Below are 22,856 nucleotides of genomic sequence, written 5' to 3'. Positions count from 1 at the left end.
TATTCCTTCTAACAAACAGTCTACCTAACTATATTATGGATGTAGGAAGTTGGTTGTAAATTCATCATTGGTCTGTAATAGGACATATGCTGTAAGAGCACTAATTTGACATTTAAATTGGATTTGTCAATTAATTTAATATATATGCATGTTTATTTGTATTTCACATGACAACACATGATTGCAATTTATTGATGTTAAACAATTTAGCTATATAAATATATATAACATTGCACTGTTACTTTAAACTTGAAAAGCCCCTGTAGACATAAAATATAGCATATTTCTGATTTGGTTTCTGTAGCTGTTCAACTAAGGTTAGGCCTATATTTTCAGGGAAATAGCTCTGTGGATACTTCTATGCTTAGTGTGTGTGCTTTAACCAAATTTACATTTTTTTAAATTATATTTATAAACACGTAGGCCTAGTGGATATAACCAGCAAATTGTTGTTGCTGTGACAGTGCATAACACTTGCCTATAGCTTAAAAACAAGGTATTATCTTTTAATATAGTTTTGTAGCACATTCTGATAATTTATCAGTTTCTGAAATATCACACACAAACACCTCTGTATGAGGTAAGCCTCACTGATTCCCGGGATGACTATTGAGAGACCTTCAAAGGTGCCATTCACAAAGGGACACAGCCTGAACGTCTGATCAAAACATACAAATTTAGCCTATGCTCCTTGACAAAATTTTTACTGAGACAGCTTGTCCACTTAGCCCGATTGATGTAGCCTTCCTAAAACCATTGTGCCAGTTGTATCTCTTCAGCTGTTAATGAAATTAAAGAGTAGGCCCAGAGCCCTATAGTAGGCCTAGACTACTAAGTGTTCAGCTGCATTTTTGTTATTAATTACAGATGATAAAGACGCTTCTTGCCATTTCGTCAGATAAGCACTTCTACATTCGCTGGAAATAAACTTTTGTATTCATTTGATGATTTAAATTATTAAACTTTGCAACAGGTTTGAGTATGAATGGACCCACAGGTGAGTTTTCATTGTTATTAATTGCGGGATAGGCCATTTTGTCTTCGCGGAGACTGCGCTCTAGAATGTCCTTCTAGTTAGCATATTAAAATGAGCGTGATTGAGGGTGGAGAGAGGGTGGAGTGTAATGCACGTGCATGTGTCCTTAATTTCACGTTAATTGGGATGTACAAAGAAAAGCTGCGTGGAATGCTGAGTATACGCACAGTTTCATACATCAGGATTTTTTTGTGCGTACGCTACTTTTCAGGTTTGCGCGTACGCAATGTTTTAGTATGAAATCCACGCAAGTCTTTGTACATGAGGCCCCAGGCCTGGTGGGTGGACAAAGCAGCATTGATGACTTTAGGGCCTGGCATCATATGCAACCAAGTTTATTATGTACTAATTACCTCATGTTTTCTGCACAAGCCCCTGGGTGCTCTTCCCTTTTGTCATTGATCACAACAAATAAAGGGTAGCTTTACCCTACACCTTAAATGTAGATTAAGGGGTTTACACTTGCACTTTAAAATGGCATTTTCAAGTCAAATTAAGGGCCACTTAATGAAGTGGTTTTGGTATGTTTTCAGAGTTGATTTGAGGTAAATTTGAGTATCACGTTTCGTAATGAATCAACAAAACCAAGAGAATGCAAAGAGTAAATAAAAGCCTTTTTTTTCTCTGTCTTGCAGCCACTTGTAGATGACTTAATTTGTAAAAGTAGACCTGTTAAAATCCTTGGTTTGCTTTATAATTATTTTAACATAAGGGAATGTTTGATAAGGTTTCCTTTGCTATATCAGGACGTTTTAGCATTGTCTGCATGGAGCAAGCTCATTTAACAGTAGTCTAGATCCTGTTTTAGTATTCTCTTGCCTTCTATTCAGGCTTTTTTGTTGCCATACATTTCATGAATTGATTTCAGTAGCTTGAATTTACAGTAACTTTCCTGGCTGAAGTCCAGTCAGTCGACTCACCACAGGGGTGGAGGCACAATATTTCATCGTCTTGGTGTAAACTGTGTGTGGTGTTGTATGTATCCCCATATTGGGTCTAATGGTGAACATGGTATTACCTACCAGTTGGTCCCTTGCAGATGGATCGATATGTGTGTGAGGGCATAGGAGGGCCATAGGCTACTGGTTGTATATGTAATGCTCTTAAACCAGAAGAGTTGAAGAGAAGCAGAAGAGAAGTTGGGCAAAAGGACCCTAAGCAATTTAGCATTTCAATTCATGTGGGACAAGTGTCAGTTTTGTTGAGCTTGGCGTATGACTACATCATTTTATCTTCCTCCAGGGCAATAGCCACTTGCTACAGATGTTGTGGCACGGCAATCCAGTAACCCTCTCTTGTCCTGTATCAAGCACAGACCAATAATAATAATAATAATAAAGCTTTATTTGTATAGCACCTTTCATACACAGAATGCAGCTCAAAGTGCTTTACATTTGAAACATGTAACACAATAATAGTCAGTCAGTCATTATCAATCACTTTTCTTTTTGCTGTTTATGTTATACTCAGCAACATATCAAAAAATATAGAAAATGACGCCATAAGACTGGCAGCCTTAACCCTCTTACCCCCACAAGCACGCCATATGGCAACTGTGGCAAGGAAAAACTCCCATATTCCAGGAAGAAACCTTGAGCAGAACCTGACTTAATAGGGGAGCCCATCCGGCTTCTATTGGCTGCCTCCAATAGTAGCAGATGTAGAATAATCTGAAAATGTAGTCTACAGGATAAGATGAGTTAACTAAAAGCTTTCCTGTACAGGTATGTTTTCAGATCTTTTTTTAAAAATATTTACTGAACTCGCCTGCTTGATGTACAGAGGCAGGGTGTTCCATAGTTTGGGGCATAATGGATAAACGCAGCTTCTCCCCTTGTTTGTGGAGCACTTTTGGGCAATGACATTAAAAGATTAGAATTGGATGATCTAAGTTTCCTTTGTGGTTGATAAGATATTAAAAGCTCAGAGATATATGAAGGTGCTATGCCATTCAGAGCTTTTGTAAGTAATTAACATAACCTTAAAATCAATTCTATAGGAAATAGGGAGCCAGTGCAGTTCAGCCAACACAGGGGTGATGTGTTCTCTTAGTCTTAGTTAAAAGTCTAGCCGCAGAGTTCTGTATGAGTGCCAATTTCTTTAGATGTTTTTTGGGAAGACCAGTGAAAAGTGCATTGCAGTAGTCTAACCTGCTAGTGATAAAGGCGTGAATTAGCTTTTTCTGCATCTTGTTGAGTTAAAAGGGCCGCGACTTTGGCAATGTTTCTCAAGTGGAAATAGGCTGTCTGAGTAACTTTACTGATATGGGGCTTAAACTTAACTCTGCATCTAAGATGACACCAGGCTTGTTACTTTTGGTTTGACCTGGTGTGCCAAGTTCCCCCAGATTACTAAGAATAATATCTCGCTTAGTTTTGGTCCAACCAGAAGTACCTCTGTTTTGTCATCATTTAGTTTCAAAAAAGTTTTTGCTCATCCACTGATTAATGGAGGTTAGGCATGCAGTGAGGGAGCAAAGGCCATCTAAGTTAGTTGGCTCCACAGAAAGATACAATTGGGTGTCATCTCATGTAGCTGTGGAAGTTTACATTATGCTGACTTATGACGCTTTCCCAATGGGGAGCATATATAGAGAAAAATAGCAGGGGACCAAGGCAGCTCCCCTGGCCACACCAAAAGGCAAGTCATGTTTTCAGATACATGATCTCCTAGACTGATATAAAAATCTCTGCCAGTAATGTAGGTTTGAAACCAGTTTAGAGCATTATCAGAGAGACCCACCCACTTTGGTAAGGCGGTGAATTAGGATGCTATGATCAATGGTGTCAAATGCCGCACTCAAATCCAGAAGAATAAGGATTGAGACTTTGTTTGAGTCGGTAGCTAGTCTGAGATCATTGACTATCTTTACTAGAGCCGCTTCTGTGCTGTGATTTGATCTAAAACCTGATTGAAATTTTTCAAGGATACTGTTTTCAAGTGAGGAAGGTATTTAACTGATTGCAAAACAACTTTTTCAAGTACTTTGCTCAAAAAACGATAGATTTGATATAGGCCTGTAGTTGCTCAGATTGGTATGGTCAAGTTTTGACTTTTTTTAAGTAAAGGTTTTCACAACAGCGGTTTTAAAAGCAGTTGGAAATATACCTGTTTCTAATGAGGTATTTATTACCTTGAGAAAAAAAGGGAGCTAAGCCTTCATATACTTTTTGAGGAATGTAGTAGGGATTGGATCTAAAACACATGTTGAAGAGCTGGTTTGAGTTATAATTTTACCAAGCTCAGATTGAGTAATAGTGCTAAAGGACCCAAATTTTGGGGGGGGTGTTTTTGGGTGTACTATCAAACATATTACTTGTGTTACCAATAGCCTCCCTTATAGAGATGACTTTGTTTTGAAGAAGTCTGCAAATTCTTTCAAGATCTTAGAGAGGATGCCTGACTGAGTGTGTCAAAAGGTGTTTGATGCAATAGCCTATCAATGGTAGAGAACAACACCCTAGAGTTTCTACTGTTTTCAGCAATTACCTTAGAGAAGTGGTTCCTCCTCTCATTCCGAATAGCTCTATTATAATTTGCAATTTTTTTTTTTTTTAGAATGGCACGGTGAACCTGTAACTTAGTTTTTTCTCCATGTTCTCTCAGCTTTCCTACATGATCTTTTTTAGATCATGGATATTTTCGTTTATCCAAGGTGTCAGTTTGCTACAGGGCCTTTTTTTTAGTCTTTAAGGGTGCCACTCTGTCAAGCAGAGCGCCTAATTCACGATTAAGAGCCTCTACCATTTGATCAATGGGATGATGTAAAAATATCTAAATTTATGGAGTCTATAAGAGCTATGAACTGCTGTTCTGCTCTAATGTCCAAGAGTCGCGATTTGATTGCAATTTCGGATGAATTTTTTTGGAGTATGTAGTACAATATTAAAAGATACACAATGATGATCAGACATATTTATATCATTTACTGATAAGTCTGTGACTTCTATCCCTCTGGAAATGACTAGATCGAGGGTGTTGCCAAGGTTGTGGGTGGGTCCTGTAACATGCTGCTTTTAGCTCTAAAACTGTCCAACACATTAAGGAACTTACTGGCTTTAGCATCAGTTGTCTTATTGACATGAATATTGAAGTCGCCATTTACAATTATCCGATCATAGCTAGTGATGATGAGCGACATAAGTTCAGAAAACTGGTCGAGAAAGCCAGTCCATAGTTTAGAGGGCGGTATAAGGTTAATAGAAGTACAACTGGGTCAGCCTTCAGAGTGAGGGGCAATATACTCAAAGGAAGCGAATTCACAAAGTTGACTCGTGTGCAACTATATTTGCTTGAGAGAATGGAGGCAATTCCACCACCTCGTTTTGCCTTGTCTAATTGAGTGGAAGAAATTATAATTTGGGGGACAAGTCTCAACAAGAACAGCTTCACTGTCTGAAGTCAGCCAGGTTTCAACAAGAAACAGAAAATCCAATTTTTTCACTAATAAAATCATTGATTGCAAAGGTTTTGGTAGTAAGTGCACCTATATTTAGTAAACCCATGTTAGCTGAAAAATGCCTCTGGCTTTTGAGGAATATGCTGAGGTATGGAAAGAATATTTGTTAGGTTTCTAGTTTTAAATTTGTCTTTTTTTTTTTACTATCAATTATACCAAGCCTCTCTAGTTTTATCCACTACTCCAGCTCCAACTACCGAAGCACCTTCTACAGCTGCTGAGCTTCCTCCACAGAATCAACAGTGGATGCATCCCCTCTTTGGAGGCTACTACCACCCTTTAATCCCTGTGAAGACTCCTCCTCAAACTACTGTTGCGCCAACTACAGAAGTGCCAACTACTAAAGCGCCAAGCACCTGCCACAGCTGCCGAGTTTCCTCCACAGAATCAACAGTGAATGCATCCCCTCTTTGGAGGCTACTATCACCCCTTAATCCCTGTGAAGACTCCCCCTCAAACTACAGAAGCTACTGTTGTACCAACCACAGCACCTTGCACTACAGACGCACCTTCTACAGCTGCTGAGCTTCCTCCACAGAATCAACTGCAGCAACAGTGGATGCATCCCCTAGGCTACTACCACCCTTTAATCCCTGTGAAGACTCCCCCTCAAACTACAGAAGCACCAACTACAGAAGCTACTGTTGGACCAACCACAGCACCTTGCACTACAGACGCACCTTCTACAGCTGCTGAGCTTCCTCCACAGAATCAACTGCAGCAACAGTGGATGCATCCCCTCTTTGGAGGCTACTACCACCCTTTAGTGCCAGTGAAGACTCCCCCTCAAGCTACTGTTGCACCAACTACAGAAACGCCAACTACAGAAGTGCTAACTACAGAAGCACCTGCCACTGCTGCCGAGATTCCTCCACAGAATCAACAGTGGATGCATCCCCTCTTTGGAGGCTATACTACCACCACCCTTTAGTGCCTGTGAACACAGAAGTACCTTCTACAGCTGCCAAGCTTCCACCGAATCAATGAACCACTTAATACAAGTACCATCAGTACCTTTTTCAACAGCACCCCAAAACAGATTCTCTACTCCAAAGCTTTTATTGTCTAACTCCACAGTGTCTCGATATTCCTATGTGTTATTTAATACATATATTAAAGTGTATTTGGAATTTACGTTGTCAGAGTTCATTTTCAAGCTACTTGCCATGAGTGGTTTTACTGAAGTTATTGAAGTCTCATGATTAAGCCAAAACTGGAAGTTTAAAATTCTGTTTCTACTCAATGTGCCACAGGTGGGGTAAGGGTTTTGGGAGTGTGCTCTCATCCTTCAAATTCTGTTTAGTTCTCAATTTCTCTTGAGGGTAAAACAAACAGAAGATGGGTCCTGTACTGATGCCAAATCTGTGCAACGCATAAGTAAGTAATGTAAAGATTTTTTTAGCTTTGGTGTGGAGGATTAAGATATCAACGGTTAGGATATTTTTTACATTTTATCAAAACTTACTGATTCTTTTGACTTGTGTCATAAAGAATTTGTCATATAGAACTTTGTACTGATTAATGCAAGCCTGATGTGAGGCCCGAAAATAACTAGCATCACCTATGTGCCAGCAAATTTGGTAGGAATTTGACATTGTTCTGGAAATTGCCCATGTTATGCTGGGAAAGACTAAAATGCACACAATGGTTAAAAATCTAGTGTTAATGGAATTGGGCAACTTCAACAGAAATGTAGTTTTCATCTAAATCATTCTGAATGATCACGTCAATGGTCTATCAGTGAGGGTGTTTCAGGACCAGAGAGGCAATAAAATAGTGAGGTGTGTGACTTAGTGATGCTGTAGGCCTACCTGTTTTACCTATATTTGTCTCAATATGTGAAACAAGGGGATATAACTATAAATATACACTACCGGTCAAAAGTTTTTGATCCGTTAGAAATTTCCACTCCATTATAGACAGAATACCACCTAAGATCAGTTGCATTGTTTTTTTTAATCAGGGCAACAGTTTTCAGATTACATTACATGCATATTTGCATAAAGAAATGTTGCCCAACATAAAACAAACAATTTGATGTAGTTTAAATTAAAATGTATCAGCAACTAGGGCACTTTTTGAGTGTCTTAGTTCTATTGGGTTAAGGGATATTATAAGTTTAAGTGTAACCTGCGTTGTGTTGAACCTGCGCGATTCAGCCCTGCACACGCCCGGACTCGAACCCGCGAACAGCAGCACCTCTGATCAGGAGGCGAGCGCACTAACAATTGAGCCAATAGCCCAGGCTACTGGCTCGCATGCCAGCAGCACTCTTGAGGCGTCGGAAAGTGAGGTTTACCAACGTTCCACAAACACAGCTAAGCTAGCTGGCATCCGTTACATAAGCATACTCCCCACAGAATGCTCTGAGCCTGCTGGATATCCTTGGGCATTAGGAATGGGTGACGTACTAACAACTGTTGCTTATCACCAGCCCTGAGCACTCAGGGGTATAGGCCTACCTCTGTGTTATTATTGGTTGGATGTCAGTGGTTCAGAGTTGAAGCAATGAAGCAATAGTAGTGAGTAGTGATTTTTCTTGAAAAATATTTTACCGTAGAACTTTGGGAAATCCCATTCAAGCCAATGGAGCGTTCTACTAGCATTGTCAAAAGCCGTATAATAAGTAAGGGATAATGTATAGAACGCCGGTTATTAGGGGTTTGCATGGCATGTCATCAGATCTGGACATCGCCATATTGGAGATACTTGCCTCATTAGAAAGCAGGCACTGAAGTAAATCCCTAACATTGTCAAGGAAAATGGTTAATTATTGCCGTGTTTTAGGTTGTACCAATAGGTCAGACTGAGAAAAACATCTGGTGTAGGTATCGACTTCCAAAAGTTATTAAAAAACCAGGGAGAAGGGACAATAATGCCAGAAGTTATCAGAGGAAGGGCGGCGCTTGTGGTTGAACTTGGTACTTCGTCTCCCTCACCCAACTCATATGGATCTGCGCTGCCAATAATCCGTAATTTCTCGAAATATCGCACCTTTTCTTGTGGTCCAAGTCCTGCCCTATATGCCTTTGCATCTTAGACGCATTTTGATGAGCTTTTCTGTTGTTTAGACACAGCTACAATCACGTAAAATATTCAAAGTGCATAATACTCCATTGTACTTCATTCACTGAGTATCACCAATATGGCCGCGCGTGCTGGGTTACCTTACCGGCCAGAACGTGACGTCGGTGCAAACCCCTAATTATTGGGAAAATAAGTCCCGACAGGGCCTGAAGGGACTTATTTTTCCCCAATAATGACCGGCGTTCTATACATTATCCCGCTTATTACACGGCTACTTGCCAAAACGAAATAATAAACTTCCCACGATATGATTTTAGCCTACATAGCCTAACCTATTTGTTACCGTTCATCGTGGCATCTGCTGAGAAACATAGTTTGCAACAACAGACGCTGCTGAACTTCAATCGAAGATCCTCAACCGTCTCTGCTTGAATCAAACATTCTTTAGAACACAGCTGATCAACCGTCTGCTTTCACGTTTGAATGAAGTTCCAGTCCTTGCGTAGTGATATGAAAGACGTATCAGAAGCACAAAACCCGTTGCCATTGACAGCGATAATTATATGTTTGCAGCGGTAATTACATGAAAATATTTTACTGTAGAACTTTGGGAAATCCCATTCAAGTTAGCTAGTTTTGTTGGTAAACGGGAAACCCGTGTATAAGTAAGGGATAATGTAGTCTATAGAACGCCGGTCATTATTGGGAAAATAAGTCCCGCCAGGGCGAACTGGTCTTGTTTCGCCCTGAAGGGACTTATTTTCCCATAATGACCGGCGTTCTATACATTATCCCGCTTATTATACAGCTACTTGCCAAAACGAAAAAATAAACTCCACGATATGTCTCTTTACACTTATTTGTTACCGTTTCGTCGTGGCTTTTGATGAGAAACAAATAGTTCGCAACACAAGCTGAACTTGAATCAAATCTTACGAGGTTTAAACGGCCCTCCTCTTCGCGTCGGGGCCGTTTTACAACCTCGACCGTGCATTAACTTCTGTGAACAGACCACCGTGTCGTCCATTATCCCTTACTTATTTTTATAACTGAATTTATGAACATTCCAGACACAGTGATCACCTCATAAGAGGGAGTCCAGCAAAGTTGAGCATTTGGGAGAATGGGTTTTAACTGCATTTTCTTTTAAGTCAAAGTCAAAGTCTGCTTTATTGTCAATTTCTTCACATGTCAAGACATACAAAGAGATCGAAATTACGTTTCCCACTATCCCACGGTGGAGACAAGACATATTTTACCAATTAAGTCCACAGACAAACATAACATTCAAGTAAACAATATAAAAAGTAAATAAGAAGGCACATACAATGAAGAAATAAGAGCAGCAAAATTTGGGTTGAAGTTGTGCAATTGTGCATACAGTAGACAGTCAATATAATAGTGCAAAAGTCAGGCCAATAAATGGCTGAGGTGGTTCTGTTTGACCTAAGTATGCAAGTGGCATAGTGGTGCAAGTTATGTAAGAGCAGCATAAGTGTGTTCAGAAGTGTTTTCAGGACAGGACAACAACAACAAGTTGCAAAGTGTGCAAGTGTACAAGTGAAGTAGTGCAAGGCAGCCATTGTGGGTCCAAAGTCCAGGATGTTATGTAGCTGAGGGTGGAGGGGGGAGAGAGTTCAGCATCCTAACAGCCTGGTGTATGAAGCTGTTGGTGAGTCTGGTGGTGCGGGAGCGCAGGCTTCTGTACCTCTTCCCAGAGGGCAGTAGATCAAACAAATTGTGAGCGGGGTGACTTGCATCACTCACAGTTGTGGTCGCCTTGCGGGTGAGGTGGGTGGTGTAAATGTCCTTCAGGGAGGGGAGTGAAGCACCAATAATCCTTCCAGCTGTGTTCACTATGCGCTGCAGGGCTTTCCTGTTGTATTCAGTGCAGCTTCCGCCCCACATAGCGATACAGCTGGAGAGGATGCTCTCAATGGTGCCTCGGTAGAATGTGGTCATGATGGCTGGTGGAGCACTTGCTCGCCTGAGTTTCTGCAGGAAGTACAGGCGGCGCTGAGCTTTCTTTGCCAGTGATGCAGTGTTGGTGGTCCAGGAGAGGTCTTCACTGATGTGCACCCCCAGGAATTTGGTGCTGCTCACTCTCTCCACCACAGCACCGTCGATGGTCAGTGGCAGGTGTTGGGTGTGACCTCTCCGGAAGTCAACAACAATCTCTTTGGTCTTGCTGACGTTCAGCAGGAGGTTGTTGTCCCTGCACCACGTGGTCAGAAGGTCGACCTCCAACCTGCATTGAGTCTCGTCGCCCTTGGTGATGAGACCCACCAGAGTTGTGTCGTGACTGCAGTGCAGTCATGCGTCAGCATGGTGAAGAGCAGCGGACTGAGCACGCAGCCTTGGGGGGCCCCCGTGCTCAGTGTGATGCTGCTTGAGATATTGTTGCCAACATGTACTACTTGAGGCCTCTGACAGAGGAAGTCCAGTAGCCAGTTGCAGAGGTAGGTACTGAGTCCCAGTTTGTCAAGTTTGCAGATGAGTTGTTGTGGTATTATGGTGTTGAATGCAGAACTGAAGTCTATAAACAGCAATCTCACATATGATGTCTCTTTTTTCCAAGTGGGTGTGGGCTGGGTGGAGGGCAGAGCAGATTGCATCCTCTGTGGACTGTTTGGCTCGGTATGCAAACTGGAAGGGGTCCAGGGTGGGGGGGAGAATGGATTTGATGTGTGACATGACAAGCCGCTCAAAGCACTTTATGATGATGGGTGTCAGTGCCATGGGGCGGTAATCATTGAAGCAGGATGGAGCAGTTTTCTTCGGCACAGGGATGATGGTGGCAGCTTTGAAACATGATGGGACGATGGCTTGCTTCAGGGAAGTGTTAAAGATGTCTGTGAAGACATCCTTAAGCTCCCTCAGTGCAGTCCTTCAGCCACACCTGGGATGTTGTCTGGGACTGCTGCCTTACGGTTGTTGATAGCAGCAAGTGTCCTCTTCACGCCTGGTCGGCAGAGAGGCACAGGGGCTGCTCGTGGGTGGAGGGGAGGGGTCTTCTGTGGGCAAGTGCTGTTTTGTGCTTCAAAGCGGTGCAAAGAAGCCGTTCAGATTGTTGAGCAGAGGGATGTTGCTCTCACAGCTCTGTGGCGCCGGGCTTGTAGTCCTGGATGGCCTGGAATGCCCTGCCATAGGCTTTGTGCTGCTCCTGCTGTCTTTGAAGTGGGTGGTTATCTTGTGAGTGTATTCCTTTTTTGCTTCCTTGATGCCACGGGACTGATTGGCTCTCGCTGTTCTCATGCCCGCTTTATCCCCAGCTCTACAGGCTTTGTCTCTGGCCCTCAGCAGCCTGAGGACATCCCCTGTCAGCCATGGCTTCCAGTTAGCCCGAGTGATGATGTCTTTTGTGTGGGTCACATCATCGATGCACTTGGTGATGTAAGAGGTTACAGTGTCTGTATACTCCTCTATGTCTGTCTGGTTGTTGTAAGTGGCTGCCTGCTTAAACATTTCCCAGTCTGTTGTGTCAAAGCAGTCTTGAAGAGCATCGGAGGCTCCCTGATAAGGCCAAAAATGTCCTCTGACATACCAGTTGTTCATATGAGCCTGACTGGCAGGGACAAAGTAAAGACGAATAGGCTACAAAATTTAGGTAAATCATGGCTATCAGTGAGAAATTGATTAGGAGTGAGTATTGGATCACTATTAGTATGCATCATAGCTTCAAAATGGCAGTTGTGTCATTTGCCATCACATAGGCTTTCATATACAACAAGTAGAATCAGTAAGCAAATTAATAGTCTGTCTATAGCTAACATCAGTTGATAAGCAGATGTATATATAAAGAGCAAATGTGTGATAGCCCATATAAACTGATGGTTTTATAGTCAGGTCTCTAAAGCAGGAAGCATATATGCCCGTTGTTGGCTGAACACAGACTAATTAGTTGCTTACTGATTCTACTTAGTTTAGGCTATATAATGGCCTGTATGTGATGGCAAGTGACACAACTGGCATTTTCAAGCATTGCTACTTACCCTTATCCTCTTCATCACATTTTAAGATCAATAATGGTTGCCAGTAAAAAAAAAATGTATCAGGATATTTTTATGTCAGGCAGGTAGTAGACTCTAGCATGACACACTGGAATGAAGTCATGTTTTTGGCCTCATCAGTGTAAAAAAAACCTACTGTATGATCCCTTATCCCATGTGTTTTATTTGACCAACTTTGCTGGACTCCCTCTTCATCACTGTGTCTGTAATGTTTCCTGGAATGTTCATAAATTCATCAAATCACTGTTTTGTTCAAATCACTACTCACTACTATCTTGCTTCATGTCTCTTCATTTGTCAAAAATGTTTTTTAACCTGTCATATACACTTTAATGTACTTAATATAGTTGCATGGGGAGAGGTCTGACATTTGTTTTCTACAGGATAAATTAGATACAACCAGATGTGTCAGGTTCAGACCTGTTTTTGTGTGTTATTCTATAGTAAAATTTTAATTCTAAGTAAAATTGTTCTTTTCCTAATATATTTAGCCTACTTTTTAGATAGATAGATAGATAGATAGATACTTTATTGATCCCCAGGGGAAATTCAAGAATTTTAGAAATTCTGTTCTCAGGTGTAAATGGATGTAAAGAGCCCTTTGCTGGTAGTTTCATGTGTTTCATGTTAGAGCCTGTAACATTTGAAGACCAGTATAGCCTCCTACTCAATCTCCCCTTTAAATGAGTACTTTAGGCATTCACAGCTTTTCCAAAGAGCCCATTGTGTAGAGTGTGCTCATTTTATGTCTTAACAATATCCAGATAGGCCTGTTAGGTAGCCTAATGAGTCATTCTGATGGCTCAGTTAGCCCAGCACAGTGGGTTTTGTAAGTGATTTTCTTTTGTCTTTTTTGTCTGGCCTTTTTCAGCAGTGTTTGGTAAATAATTTGTAGGACCTCAGAGCACCGAATCACACCGAATTTTGTGGGTATGAAGCCCCATTAGGCTGAATTCATGACATTTTTCCTCTCAAGACATGCATGTGCTTAGGCCACTGCATGTGGATGTGCATATGTGAATCTGTAGGCCTAAGCCCAATTAAAGCAGTAGGGGAGCAGTTTCTAGCATGCAGACTTAGCCTACTACACTCACATGCACAGCCTGCACACGCAGACAGACACACACAAATCCACACTCAGGCACAGACACCTAAGCACACGCACAGACGCCTAAACACACACAGAGATATTCAGAGGCACGCATCCCCCCTCTTACCAAATCCCAGATAGCAAGAGGCTGCGCACTGTCAGCCCTGGGGGCAGTTCTATTTAGTTTCTTCAGTTAAACTTTATCCACCATTGAACTAAGATGACATGTCTTCTCTTAATATTTATGACAAGTTAGGCTAAATGTACAGTGGTCCAACGGTGGACCACAAGCGGCACTCCCCCGGCGGCCCGCTAGGCATATTTGCCACTCTGATTTTGCTATCTGGGGAGTAGGCTAGTAGCCTACATGACTATAAGGTGTAGTAGTTATTTTTCTTCTTCTTCTTTTGGCTAATGGCGGTTAGTAGTTATTTTTAACGTTGCCTGTTGTTTTTTTTACAATAGCCTATCATAGCCTACAATGGTGAAGTATGAGTGGTGTAGGCCTAGTGCCCGTTTAGTGAGTGTAGGGGAGGGAGTGGGCTGACCCATTTCAGTTCCCGTGGGCTAACATCTCGCGAGTAGGTTACTAGGACTACGTGACAAGAGAGCAGTAACGTCAGCAGGAAGTGGTAGACATCAACACAACTTTTCAAATCGCCGAGACCATAGGATAGGACTGGACCGAGGACTCGATTTAAAACATCGGAAACGTACTAAAAGCTGTAAAAATGATAAATCATGAAGACTTTCAACGACAATTCAAATCTGTTATGGAAAACCTTTTACATGCAGCTGTTTCTGAAACGACGAAACTCTTCGAGAACACTGTGCAAGAAATGAAAGCAGAGTTGCTTCGGTTGAAGAAAAAGGACAGTAACTTCGAACAGCAAATTTTTTCAGAAGACAATCATATTCCTATATCTATCAAGAATCCATGTACACGGGATGTGGGTATACAGTGTGGTAAGTACTCGATGGAAATTAATTTAAGGAACAGGGAAACTATAGCTTCGTTTCTGGCTAACGTTACACATGAGACGTAGGCTACGCTAGGCTAATCTTAGGCTAGCCTAGCCTACTACTAGCGAAGATAGTAAGCCATTCTCAGTTAGCCCAAACATTGTAGATAGATCATTTGCGACATGGTAACGAAGGACCATGCAACACACGATGTGTCTGTAGAGTTTTGTTTGTTTGTTTGCCTGCCTGTGCACAGGTATTCGAATCCACCACTTGTTTCGATAGAGGTTTAAGTTTATGTATTTTTTTGTTTATCAGGATTCAGGATTATGTGTTACGGAGCCCTCAAGGGGACCAGTTCCACCAGTTCGTACATTCGTGTTTTTATTAAATGATGATCTGTCTCACCTTCAGTAACACCCACCCTTTTGGAGCGGTCCTGCAGTCCTTCCCTACATGGAGAAAACGACAAAGATAGATTTTTAGGTTTGCCTCCAGGTCTTCTACAGTATGGGAACCAACAGCTTGCAGTGCTTCTTATCAAGCAAGAGGTGAGTTATATTCAGTCATGTCCACAGAATATTACAAGCAAGTATTAGAGAGCATGTTAAGACACACTCTTCCTTAAATTCACTTTGTTGATCTGTGTTCATGTTTGTCCGTCTGCGTGTTCTGTATCTGTTCCACAGGATGCAGACATGTATGACTACAGCTCTGCGTGCGTCTTCCCGAGGCTGACAGGTGACCAGTTAAAGTCCTGCCTGGTGCAGAGGACTCAGGCACCAGTTACATCTCAAGAAGCTGACCAGAGTCCATCAAATGAATCCACAGCTCTGCACACCCATAATCCCACTCCTTCTCCATCTCAACCTGTGCAAGAGCCTGCTCCCTCAGCACCTGTTGAAACGGCTCAAAGTCGGGAATTTAATCCTTTAGACAGTCTCCAGGCCTCTTTAGACCTGATGCCTGATATACCGGAGGGAAATCCTGCCACGCCATTGCCATCACCACCTGCACCACCCACATCAACCAGCCCCCAGACAGATGCAGCTGCCAGCACACCTGCTACACCCATGGCTGCACACAAGGTAATTACCTTGAAATTAGAACCAATTGATTGTGAAATAGATCAGTCACATCCACTGACTCACCAGGACAAGCCTAGACGGCCAAGTACCAGGCAATCAAAGTCAAAGCTTTGTCATGTGGTGACTCTAGAGACAACCCAATCACAGGCAAAAAATCCCCCTCAGGAAAAATCTACAGACAATTTGATATTCCAGAAGCGGCAAGCAGTGGTCACTCTGACCCACTGCGATACTTCTCCGAGGCCTAGCAAGGCTGTAGCCCAGAAGAAACCACGCCACACAGGTGGGGGCCCTGTCGGTAAGAACCAGTGTGAGGTGTGCATGCGCACATTAAGCAGTGCATCGTCCTTGCAAAGCCACCGCTTGTTGCACACGGGCGAGAGGCCATTTTCCTGTGACCGCTGTGACAAGTCCTTCACCAGCGTGCGTGGCCTCAACCGCCACGTGCGGGTGCACTCAGGCGGTAGGCCACACCAGTGCGCACAGTGTGGCAAGTCATTCGTCTATCAGTTCAACCTCACAGCGCACCAGCTCACCCATGGCAGCAAAAAGCCGTACGGCTGCGGCGTCTGCGGCAAACGCTTCCTGTCCAAACCAGAGCTAACCACGCATTCGCGCGTGCACACCAACGAGAAGCCCTACAAGTGCACGCTGTGCGGGAAGAAGTTCAAGTACCGCATGTCGTACAACACACACATGCGAGGACATCACGGAGATTTGCGCTACAAATGCACAATCTGTGGCAAAGCCTTTGTAGACCCCAGCAACTTGAATACACACAAGCGCATACACACTGGGGAGAAGCCATACAAGTGTAAAGAGTGTGGGAAGACGTTCACACAGTCAGGCCATCTCAAGAAGCATGTCACGACGCAACATGCATAGCTATCAAATTGTCAAGCTCTGGGACTAAAGTTTTTTATCATTTTTATCAAGTTAGCAATGTAGGTTGGTGTAGTAGACCTACACCATGCAACAACAAATCAATTGGGATTAATATGAGTCCATATGATGTGCCAGTGTGTTGATTTATATCAGGGATTCTCAAATCTACTGGACTTTTTGCAGGCTCACATATGGTGTTTTCATGAGTAGTCAACTCATTACGGTTATGCTCAATAGTGTGTCTCACACTTTTCAAATATTTTGTATGAAAATCATGTATAGCATTGCTATATATTAGCAATTCCAGTGGCACAGATGATCAATGTACACTTCTTGTAATGTATTATATGGGGGTGGTTACTGTGGCAGTAATTAGTTTAGACCATGGATGTGAAATGAAAATGTTTAGGAGAGAAAGTTTCACACAGCTTATAAGGTTGTAAATGTATCTACCTTCTTACTCATCTGTGAAATATTTTAGATATGAACGCTGAACATGTGTATGTGCTTTTTTGTATACATTCATGTTTATATCGGATGCTTCACTTATGTTGCTATTTCTTTTTTATTCATCATGTCATTGTATGACATAGATTTTTAATAAAAGCTTAAGAGGAAGAGTTTGACAGATGTCCATATGAAACTATGAGCAACTTACACTGGAAAAATGCACCTATTTGTAGATTGTGAATATCAGCCTATATTATAAAACACTGAAAAAGGTCTATCTGAAGTTATGAAAAACGATTTTCCTTCAGCTTTCTGTTAACTACCACTGGGTGGAGGTGAGCGTAAAGAGAATTGTTTACACCAAAAACTGCATTTGATTCAGCATTGTAACAATGATTAGTTATATTGATTTGCCTATTTCTATATATTTTTTTATTTCGGGCAACAAATGTGTAGGTTTGTTAGGTTAATAGCTGCTCAAATCATTCCATGTTAAGAATCCCGACCACAGCCATCCATGTCAACACATCGGCTGACCCAAATGTAAATCCAAAGAAAAGCCAGGTAGGGCAGATTCAGGTGCTGACAGTCATCACTATCAATTAACATGAATGAGCTGTACCATTGGTAGTTTTGCCTCTCATTCCCCTCACCCCCCAAAGGTGAGAAATACGTTCATCACCACAATGTACCTTTTGTGGTCTAGCAATGGGAACCATTCACACGCTATTCAAGAGATTTTCTAACTCAGGTAGACCCTTATTAATGTCTGACTGCCTACTTCACAGTGCGGCATTATGGATTGTACAAAAGACAAGGGTGGCTATTGACAGGTCTATTGTTCTGAAGATGGACAGCCATTCTCTATATCTCACTAGGTGATACCCATTCAGACGTCTACAGAGTTGCATTACAATACATCTGGTCTTATGCAAATGTTACGTTCACATGAGACATGTACAGAAAAGTGTGTTGTGTGCTTTCTGAAAACTTATATGTGAAAGCAACTCAAAGGCTCTCAAAAGATCTGTTGATCTTCAGCTTCCTATCTGCTTCCTTCCAGATTAATGCAGCTGAAAGTAAAAAAAGTAAAGTAGCCTAAAGAAGTCAAAAATACTTCTCATTGTTGTCATTTTGCTTCTTGGAAGCAATTGGCACTTTTCATTCCCTGGCAGTCAATGGTGATGTGGTTACATATCTCTTGATTCTATAACAATCCACCTTCAAAAGGATACCTCTGTTCACTCTATTCACTTTGTATTGAAATCACAGCAACTCATCAACAGCACACACAATATCCCAGTCAGCTGAAGTCATGGAACTGTCCTGCACAGAGATCATCTAAACACATCTACAGTCATTCAAAAGTTTTATAGGCAAAAGAGGTCCATTTAGTGGTTTGAGAGCATCACTGTATTTAGGCCTATCACTTTGACAAAACAACATTTTCAATGAGATCTGGGCCATTTATTCACAAAGCATTTAATTGTAGCCTCTAGCCTACTCTATTCTATCATACTAAATTGCACTAAAGGTTTTAACAAAGATTTCTCTTAAAACCCATGATGCTGAAATATGCGAACGGACCCCAACTCATTCCTTAATTACACAAACTCATGAACCACTGGCCCATGCTGAGTGTTGTCTGTTAATTTCAGGATGTGCCTGTGCCTGTGTTGGCCTCATTGGCGCAAAGGATGTAGCCTATACAGGACACAACCCTGAGGAGAGCCAGTGGAGAAGCACTGTTTAGATAGACAGCCATTAACCCTCACCCTTTGGGATCCATTTGTTAAAAAATCTTTGATCAAGTCTAAAAGGCTTTTCCCAAGCTTGAAATCTTAATTTTCTACCTAAAATATGGCTGAATATGGCTGAACGCAAATGAAAAATCCAGAAGAGCCTGGCATATGTGGCAAAATCCTCTAAGTGATCATACAGAGGGTTAAGTAGCATGTTGCCTCCAGGCAACATAGCCTAATTTGGCTTGTTTGAACAAAATGAAACAACCATTGGATAATTCTTCAGCAGGGGTGGGAACCTCTATCCAATGCAACTGCAAAAAAGATGTCACATGACTCATAGTCAGTCAATTTGGTTCCTTATTCAGGGACTCTGCAGGCATTTCTCAGTACTTTCCTTCCAGTAAATCATAAAGAAAATATATGAGTAAGCTTTATTGATAAGTAAAGATGTATTATTGACAACTTTGCATAACATATCAATGTAGGTGCAGGAAATTACAAAAAACTGCATGTTGCCCTGAGGCAACATTATATCATAATGGACTTGGCATATGACCTTACAAAATATAATGCATTAATTTCCCCACTTATTATATTTTAGTAAGTAAATTGGCAAATGTTTTGCCTGCATTTGTTAATATGCTCAAATAACTGCATTTAAATGAGGTACACTAATCTGAATGAACTAAACTAAATGGACATGTATTTTACATTGATTTAGATTGTAGTTCATATATGCTTATCATCTTACTGTTCTATACATACTGATATATACAGCAGAATGTACATATTTCCTTGCATTCAGGAGATCCCAACAGATGAGTTATTGGTGGTGTTGTCCATCATATTCAGTGAGAGATCAACCTCATTCCTTCCTCTTGAACACTTGTATGCAGACCTTGTCCTCACATGTCAGCTCCTGAGAAAAGAGAGGTTACACAAGGGTAAGAAGAAAAGTAAACATTTCAGGATAGGGATGCGTGGGCAGGAACATTTTCTCAGAATTGAGGCGATTCAGCTGCATTTCCACTTCTGCTGAGTGGCAACAATAGTCCTTTCTGATTACAGTGGGATCAAAAACCAGTACCATTACCTGTGCATCACACTGCACACACTGTCTCTTCTTAAGTTCCCTGTACTGGCAGAGAAACGTATGGTCACAGCATCACAATATAGACACTATTTATTCAAAAATCCCATTAACAGCACAAATAACTGCATTTTGAATGAAGTACACTATTCTGAATGGACTTGACTAAATGTATATCTTAACGTGTTTTACAGAGCCAAATAGTAAACAGCAAGGTGATGTTGGTAAGCAGAGCAAATGTCCTTTTAAAGGCTCATCTGCTTGAGATCACCATAGCAGTGGGTTAGACTACACTGAGATGCTTGGAATGCATAGAATTAGTGTGAAAAACATTCTTTTCAGCTCACATCCACGCCCTTAAAGTAATGGTGGCTACAGAACCAAATGCATTTGTTTACAAATGTACCCGTGTTACAGCAAGAGTAAAACCAGACAAGCATCAAACATTTTTTTAAATAATATTTTTAATTGTTTGTATCAGTGAAACTAATAAGGTGTTAACAATTGTAACATTAAGTGTTTTAATTTATGTGCATAATAGAAGAATGATAAACTACTTCACTACAAGACAACATATTAACATTGCATTACTTTGCTCAGTTGATGAACATGAATGTCCCTTACCAGATACAGTTTACCATCATCTATCCAGTGCTTCCAGCCTCGGTTGGCCTTCTCCCCCTTCTGGGTGCACACCAGTCGGTCTCCCTCCCAGTTCACCAGGGCCTGTGGGGAGTGACAGGTGCGCTGCTAGAAAATGTGGGCCCTATCACAGACATTATTATCGGGGGGTCTCTCTGGGGGAGACTCCCCCAACCTCGACTCCCCACCCACCCACCCTACCCAGCAGCGGCGCCCCTGGGGGGTGGTACAGTGTGGAGTGATGAGACAGGGTGGGCCCACACGTGATCTGATCACTGACTCGTTGACTCATAGTAACTTGAGTGAAAGAGTTCAGGAGGAGTGTGTGACCTTGGCACAGTTAACATTTCAAAAGAGAGAGAGGGTTTAGGTACAGAATCCCTTTGCTTGCAGTTTTACTCAATCTTATCTATTTTTATTGTTGATTGTAGATCTATATATTCTTTTCAGTGACCTAGGGCATATATTGGTAATATTACATGCTGTTTAACAAGAAAATGATTAATCACAGATCAATATCTACACATACATTTAAACAGATTTAAGACAGGCATCTAAACAGATTTAGGGTAGTTTCATCCAGACTAAATAGAAATTTAGACAAAGAGCTAACTGAACAAGAAAAATGTATGTAGAACACACATAGCAGGAGGCCTAAAGGAGAATATATACTCGGAGATAAAGGGAGAGAGAGAGTTTTATCTTTGCATCCTCAGATTTTCTACCTTGACCACCCTGTTGTCCAATCCTTTGGTGTGTTCGTCCATCTCTACTCCGATGGTGAAGGTGAGCTCGTAGTTTCTGAAAGTGCTGAGGGTCTTGATTGTCATTTTGTCACCTTCCTGAATTAAGACTTTGGTCTGAGCAAGGGCGCATGCAATCTTGCGGGTGGCAAAATCAATGTCTGTGAGGATGATAGTGAATTGTTTTCAATTGCACATTGAACACACGCAAACACACAGAAATGGAGAGAGAGAGAGAGAGGGGGTAAACTAATCTAGCAAAAAATCAGGTTAGTTAATCAATACAAGTTACACAGACACAAGCCTATACCCAAATCAGTCCATTATGCACGTTTCACAGTAAAGACATTACCACTCATCAGCTATAACCTGTTGGTCTAAGTGCTTAGCCAGAACTAGCTGATGTAGGTCTGGTCCAGACTAGGCCTCTGTGTAAGTAAGTAAGTAAAGCCAGAAAGGGACAAATTGAGCTGCTGCAATAGAGACCTGCTGTCTGCTCTTACTCAGCGCCTTCAGGTAGTCCTCAAAGTTGTCACTCTTCTCCATCTCCCAGGTCCCATTGAAGTCCACCGGCATGGCTCTGCTGTGCTGTGCTCTGCTGTGCTGTTCTGCACCGGGCTGTGTGCTGGGCAGTGTTGTGTTGTACTGTGTGAAATCTGGACTGGACTGGACTTTGTGATGGAGCGGGTACAGAGCGCTCTGGTCTTTTATATAGGGCAGACCTTGCTGGCTGGGTGTAGGGCAGAGTACTATTGATAAGAGGGGTTACTGGGCTAAGGGGGTGGGGGTGGGGGTTGCTACCAGCAGAACCCCTGGTGATGCATGGACAGGGTCACGACATCAGGCTGCAATAATAAAACACCCAGCAATAAAATCCCATCTGCAGAAATGGGGGTTGGGGGAGGGGGGCGTCAAACAGTCCGTTCACAACATTTACTGTTGTACTACTATGACTACTACATGATGGATAGATGTTTGAGAGGGGAGCGGCTGTACCATATGAAGGTGTGCACTCAAAGTCCATTTGCCTATATAAATGCAGACAAGAGACGGCCTGTGACACGTGGACACATCTGCCTCACAGTGTAAATATGCTTTACGCACTCTGTCAGAGTGGAATCACCCTGTGTTTGCTCATGATCAGGCAAGCAGGAGTGAAGTTAGAGACGGGTTCCGGGCCAGATCTGGCCAAGATCGGGTGAGGAGTCAGGATAGAGAGGTCTCTGATCAAATCAGCACTGGATCTATAAAGGAGCCATAAAGACTAGTGGACCAGGGTGAAAGAGATGAATATAGAGCTGTGTTAATAAAATCCTCTGATTTGCTATACAGTATAAACAGTACAGTAATTTGCCAATACATGAATTCAATTTTTTTGTTTGTTGATGATTTATTCAAATTAAATGATTAGATAAGTATGCATGTATTATTACACCATAGAAAATATGCCTTAGAAATAGAAACAAGACAAACAACTCAGGAGACCATATAATAATAACATTTATTCATCATCAGGTACTCACAGTCTCTTTATGATTTGCATCCCAAGTATTGTTTGCTTTTATTTGTTTTTACTAATCAAATGTATGTTTGTATTGCAATGACATAATCATGACACTTCTCCATGT

At 41.8% G+C, this 22,856-nt stretch overlaps 2 protein-coding genes across 2 annotated transcripts; one reads left to right on the top strand and one right to left on the bottom strand.

Moving 5' to 3' along the window:
• Positions 1 to 14,250: 14,250 nt before the first annotated feature.
• Positions 14,251 to 17,176, top strand: LOC125300278 (zinc finger protein 135-like). The gene is made up of 3 exons (XM_048252052.1): positions 14,251 to 14,588; positions 15,000 to 15,136; positions 15,275 to 17,176. The coding sequence occupies exons 1-3, from the start codon at positions 14,354 to 14,356 to the stop codon at positions 16,556 to 16,558; spliced, it is 1,656 nt and encodes a 551-aa protein (XP_048108009.1). The 5' UTR covers positions 14,251 to 14,353; the 3' UTR covers positions 16,559 to 17,176.
• Positions 17,177 to 19,170: 1,994 nt separating this feature from the next.
• rbp2b (retinol binding protein 2b, cellular) lies at positions 19,171 to 21,905 on the bottom strand. The gene is made up of 4 exons (XM_048251414.1): positions 21,732 to 21,905; positions 21,211 to 21,389; positions 20,468 to 20,569; positions 19,171 to 19,672 (listed from the first exon to the last, which is right to left on the bottom strand). Exons 1-4 carry the CDS (start codon positions 21,802 to 21,804, stop codon positions 19,619 to 19,621), a joined length of 408 nt encoding a protein of 135 aa, XP_048107371.1. The 5' UTR covers positions 21,805 to 21,905; the 3' UTR covers positions 19,171 to 19,618.
• Positions 21,906 to 22,856: the final 951 nt, after the last annotated feature.

This window comes from Alosa alosa, chromosome 1 (assembly GCF_017589495.1).
Source record: "Alosa alosa isolate M-15738 ecotype Scorff River chromosome 1, AALO_Geno_1.1, whole genome shotgun sequence".
NCBI classification, from domain to species: domain Eukaryota; kingdom Metazoa; phylum Chordata; class Actinopteri; order Clupeiformes; family Clupeidae; genus Alosa; species Alosa alosa.
Note: the sequence above shows the minus strand (reverse complement) of the source record. Positions and strands in the feature narration are given on the sequence as shown.

Excerpts from the sequence above, each read along its gene's own strand:
- LOC125300278 (XM_048252052.1), top strand. The coding sequence starts at position 14,354 with ATGATAAATCATGAAGACTTTCAACGACAATTCAAATCTGTTATGGAA. Across the intron at positions 14,589-14,999 it reads GGATGTGGGTATACAGTGTG|TAACACCCACCCTTTTGGAG; the intron begins GTAAGTACTCGA and ends TCTCACCTTCAG. Across the intron at positions 15,137-15,274 it reads TGCTTCTTATCAAGCAAGAG|GATGCAGACATGTATGACTA; the intron begins GTGAGTTATATT and ends TCTGTTCCACAG.
- rbp2b (XM_048251414.1), bottom strand. The coding sequence starts at position 21,804 with ATGCCGGTGGACTTCAATGGGACCTGGGAGATGGAGAAGAGTGACAAC. Across the intron at positions 21,390-21,731 it reads GGACTACCTGAAGGCGCTGA|ACATTGATTTTGCCACCCGC; the intron begins GTAAGAGCAGAC and ends TCATCCTCACAG. Across the intron at positions 19,673-20,467 it reads ATGATGGTAAACTGTATCTG|GAGCTGACATGTGAGGACAA; the intron begins GTAAGGGACATT and ends CTCTTTTCTCAG.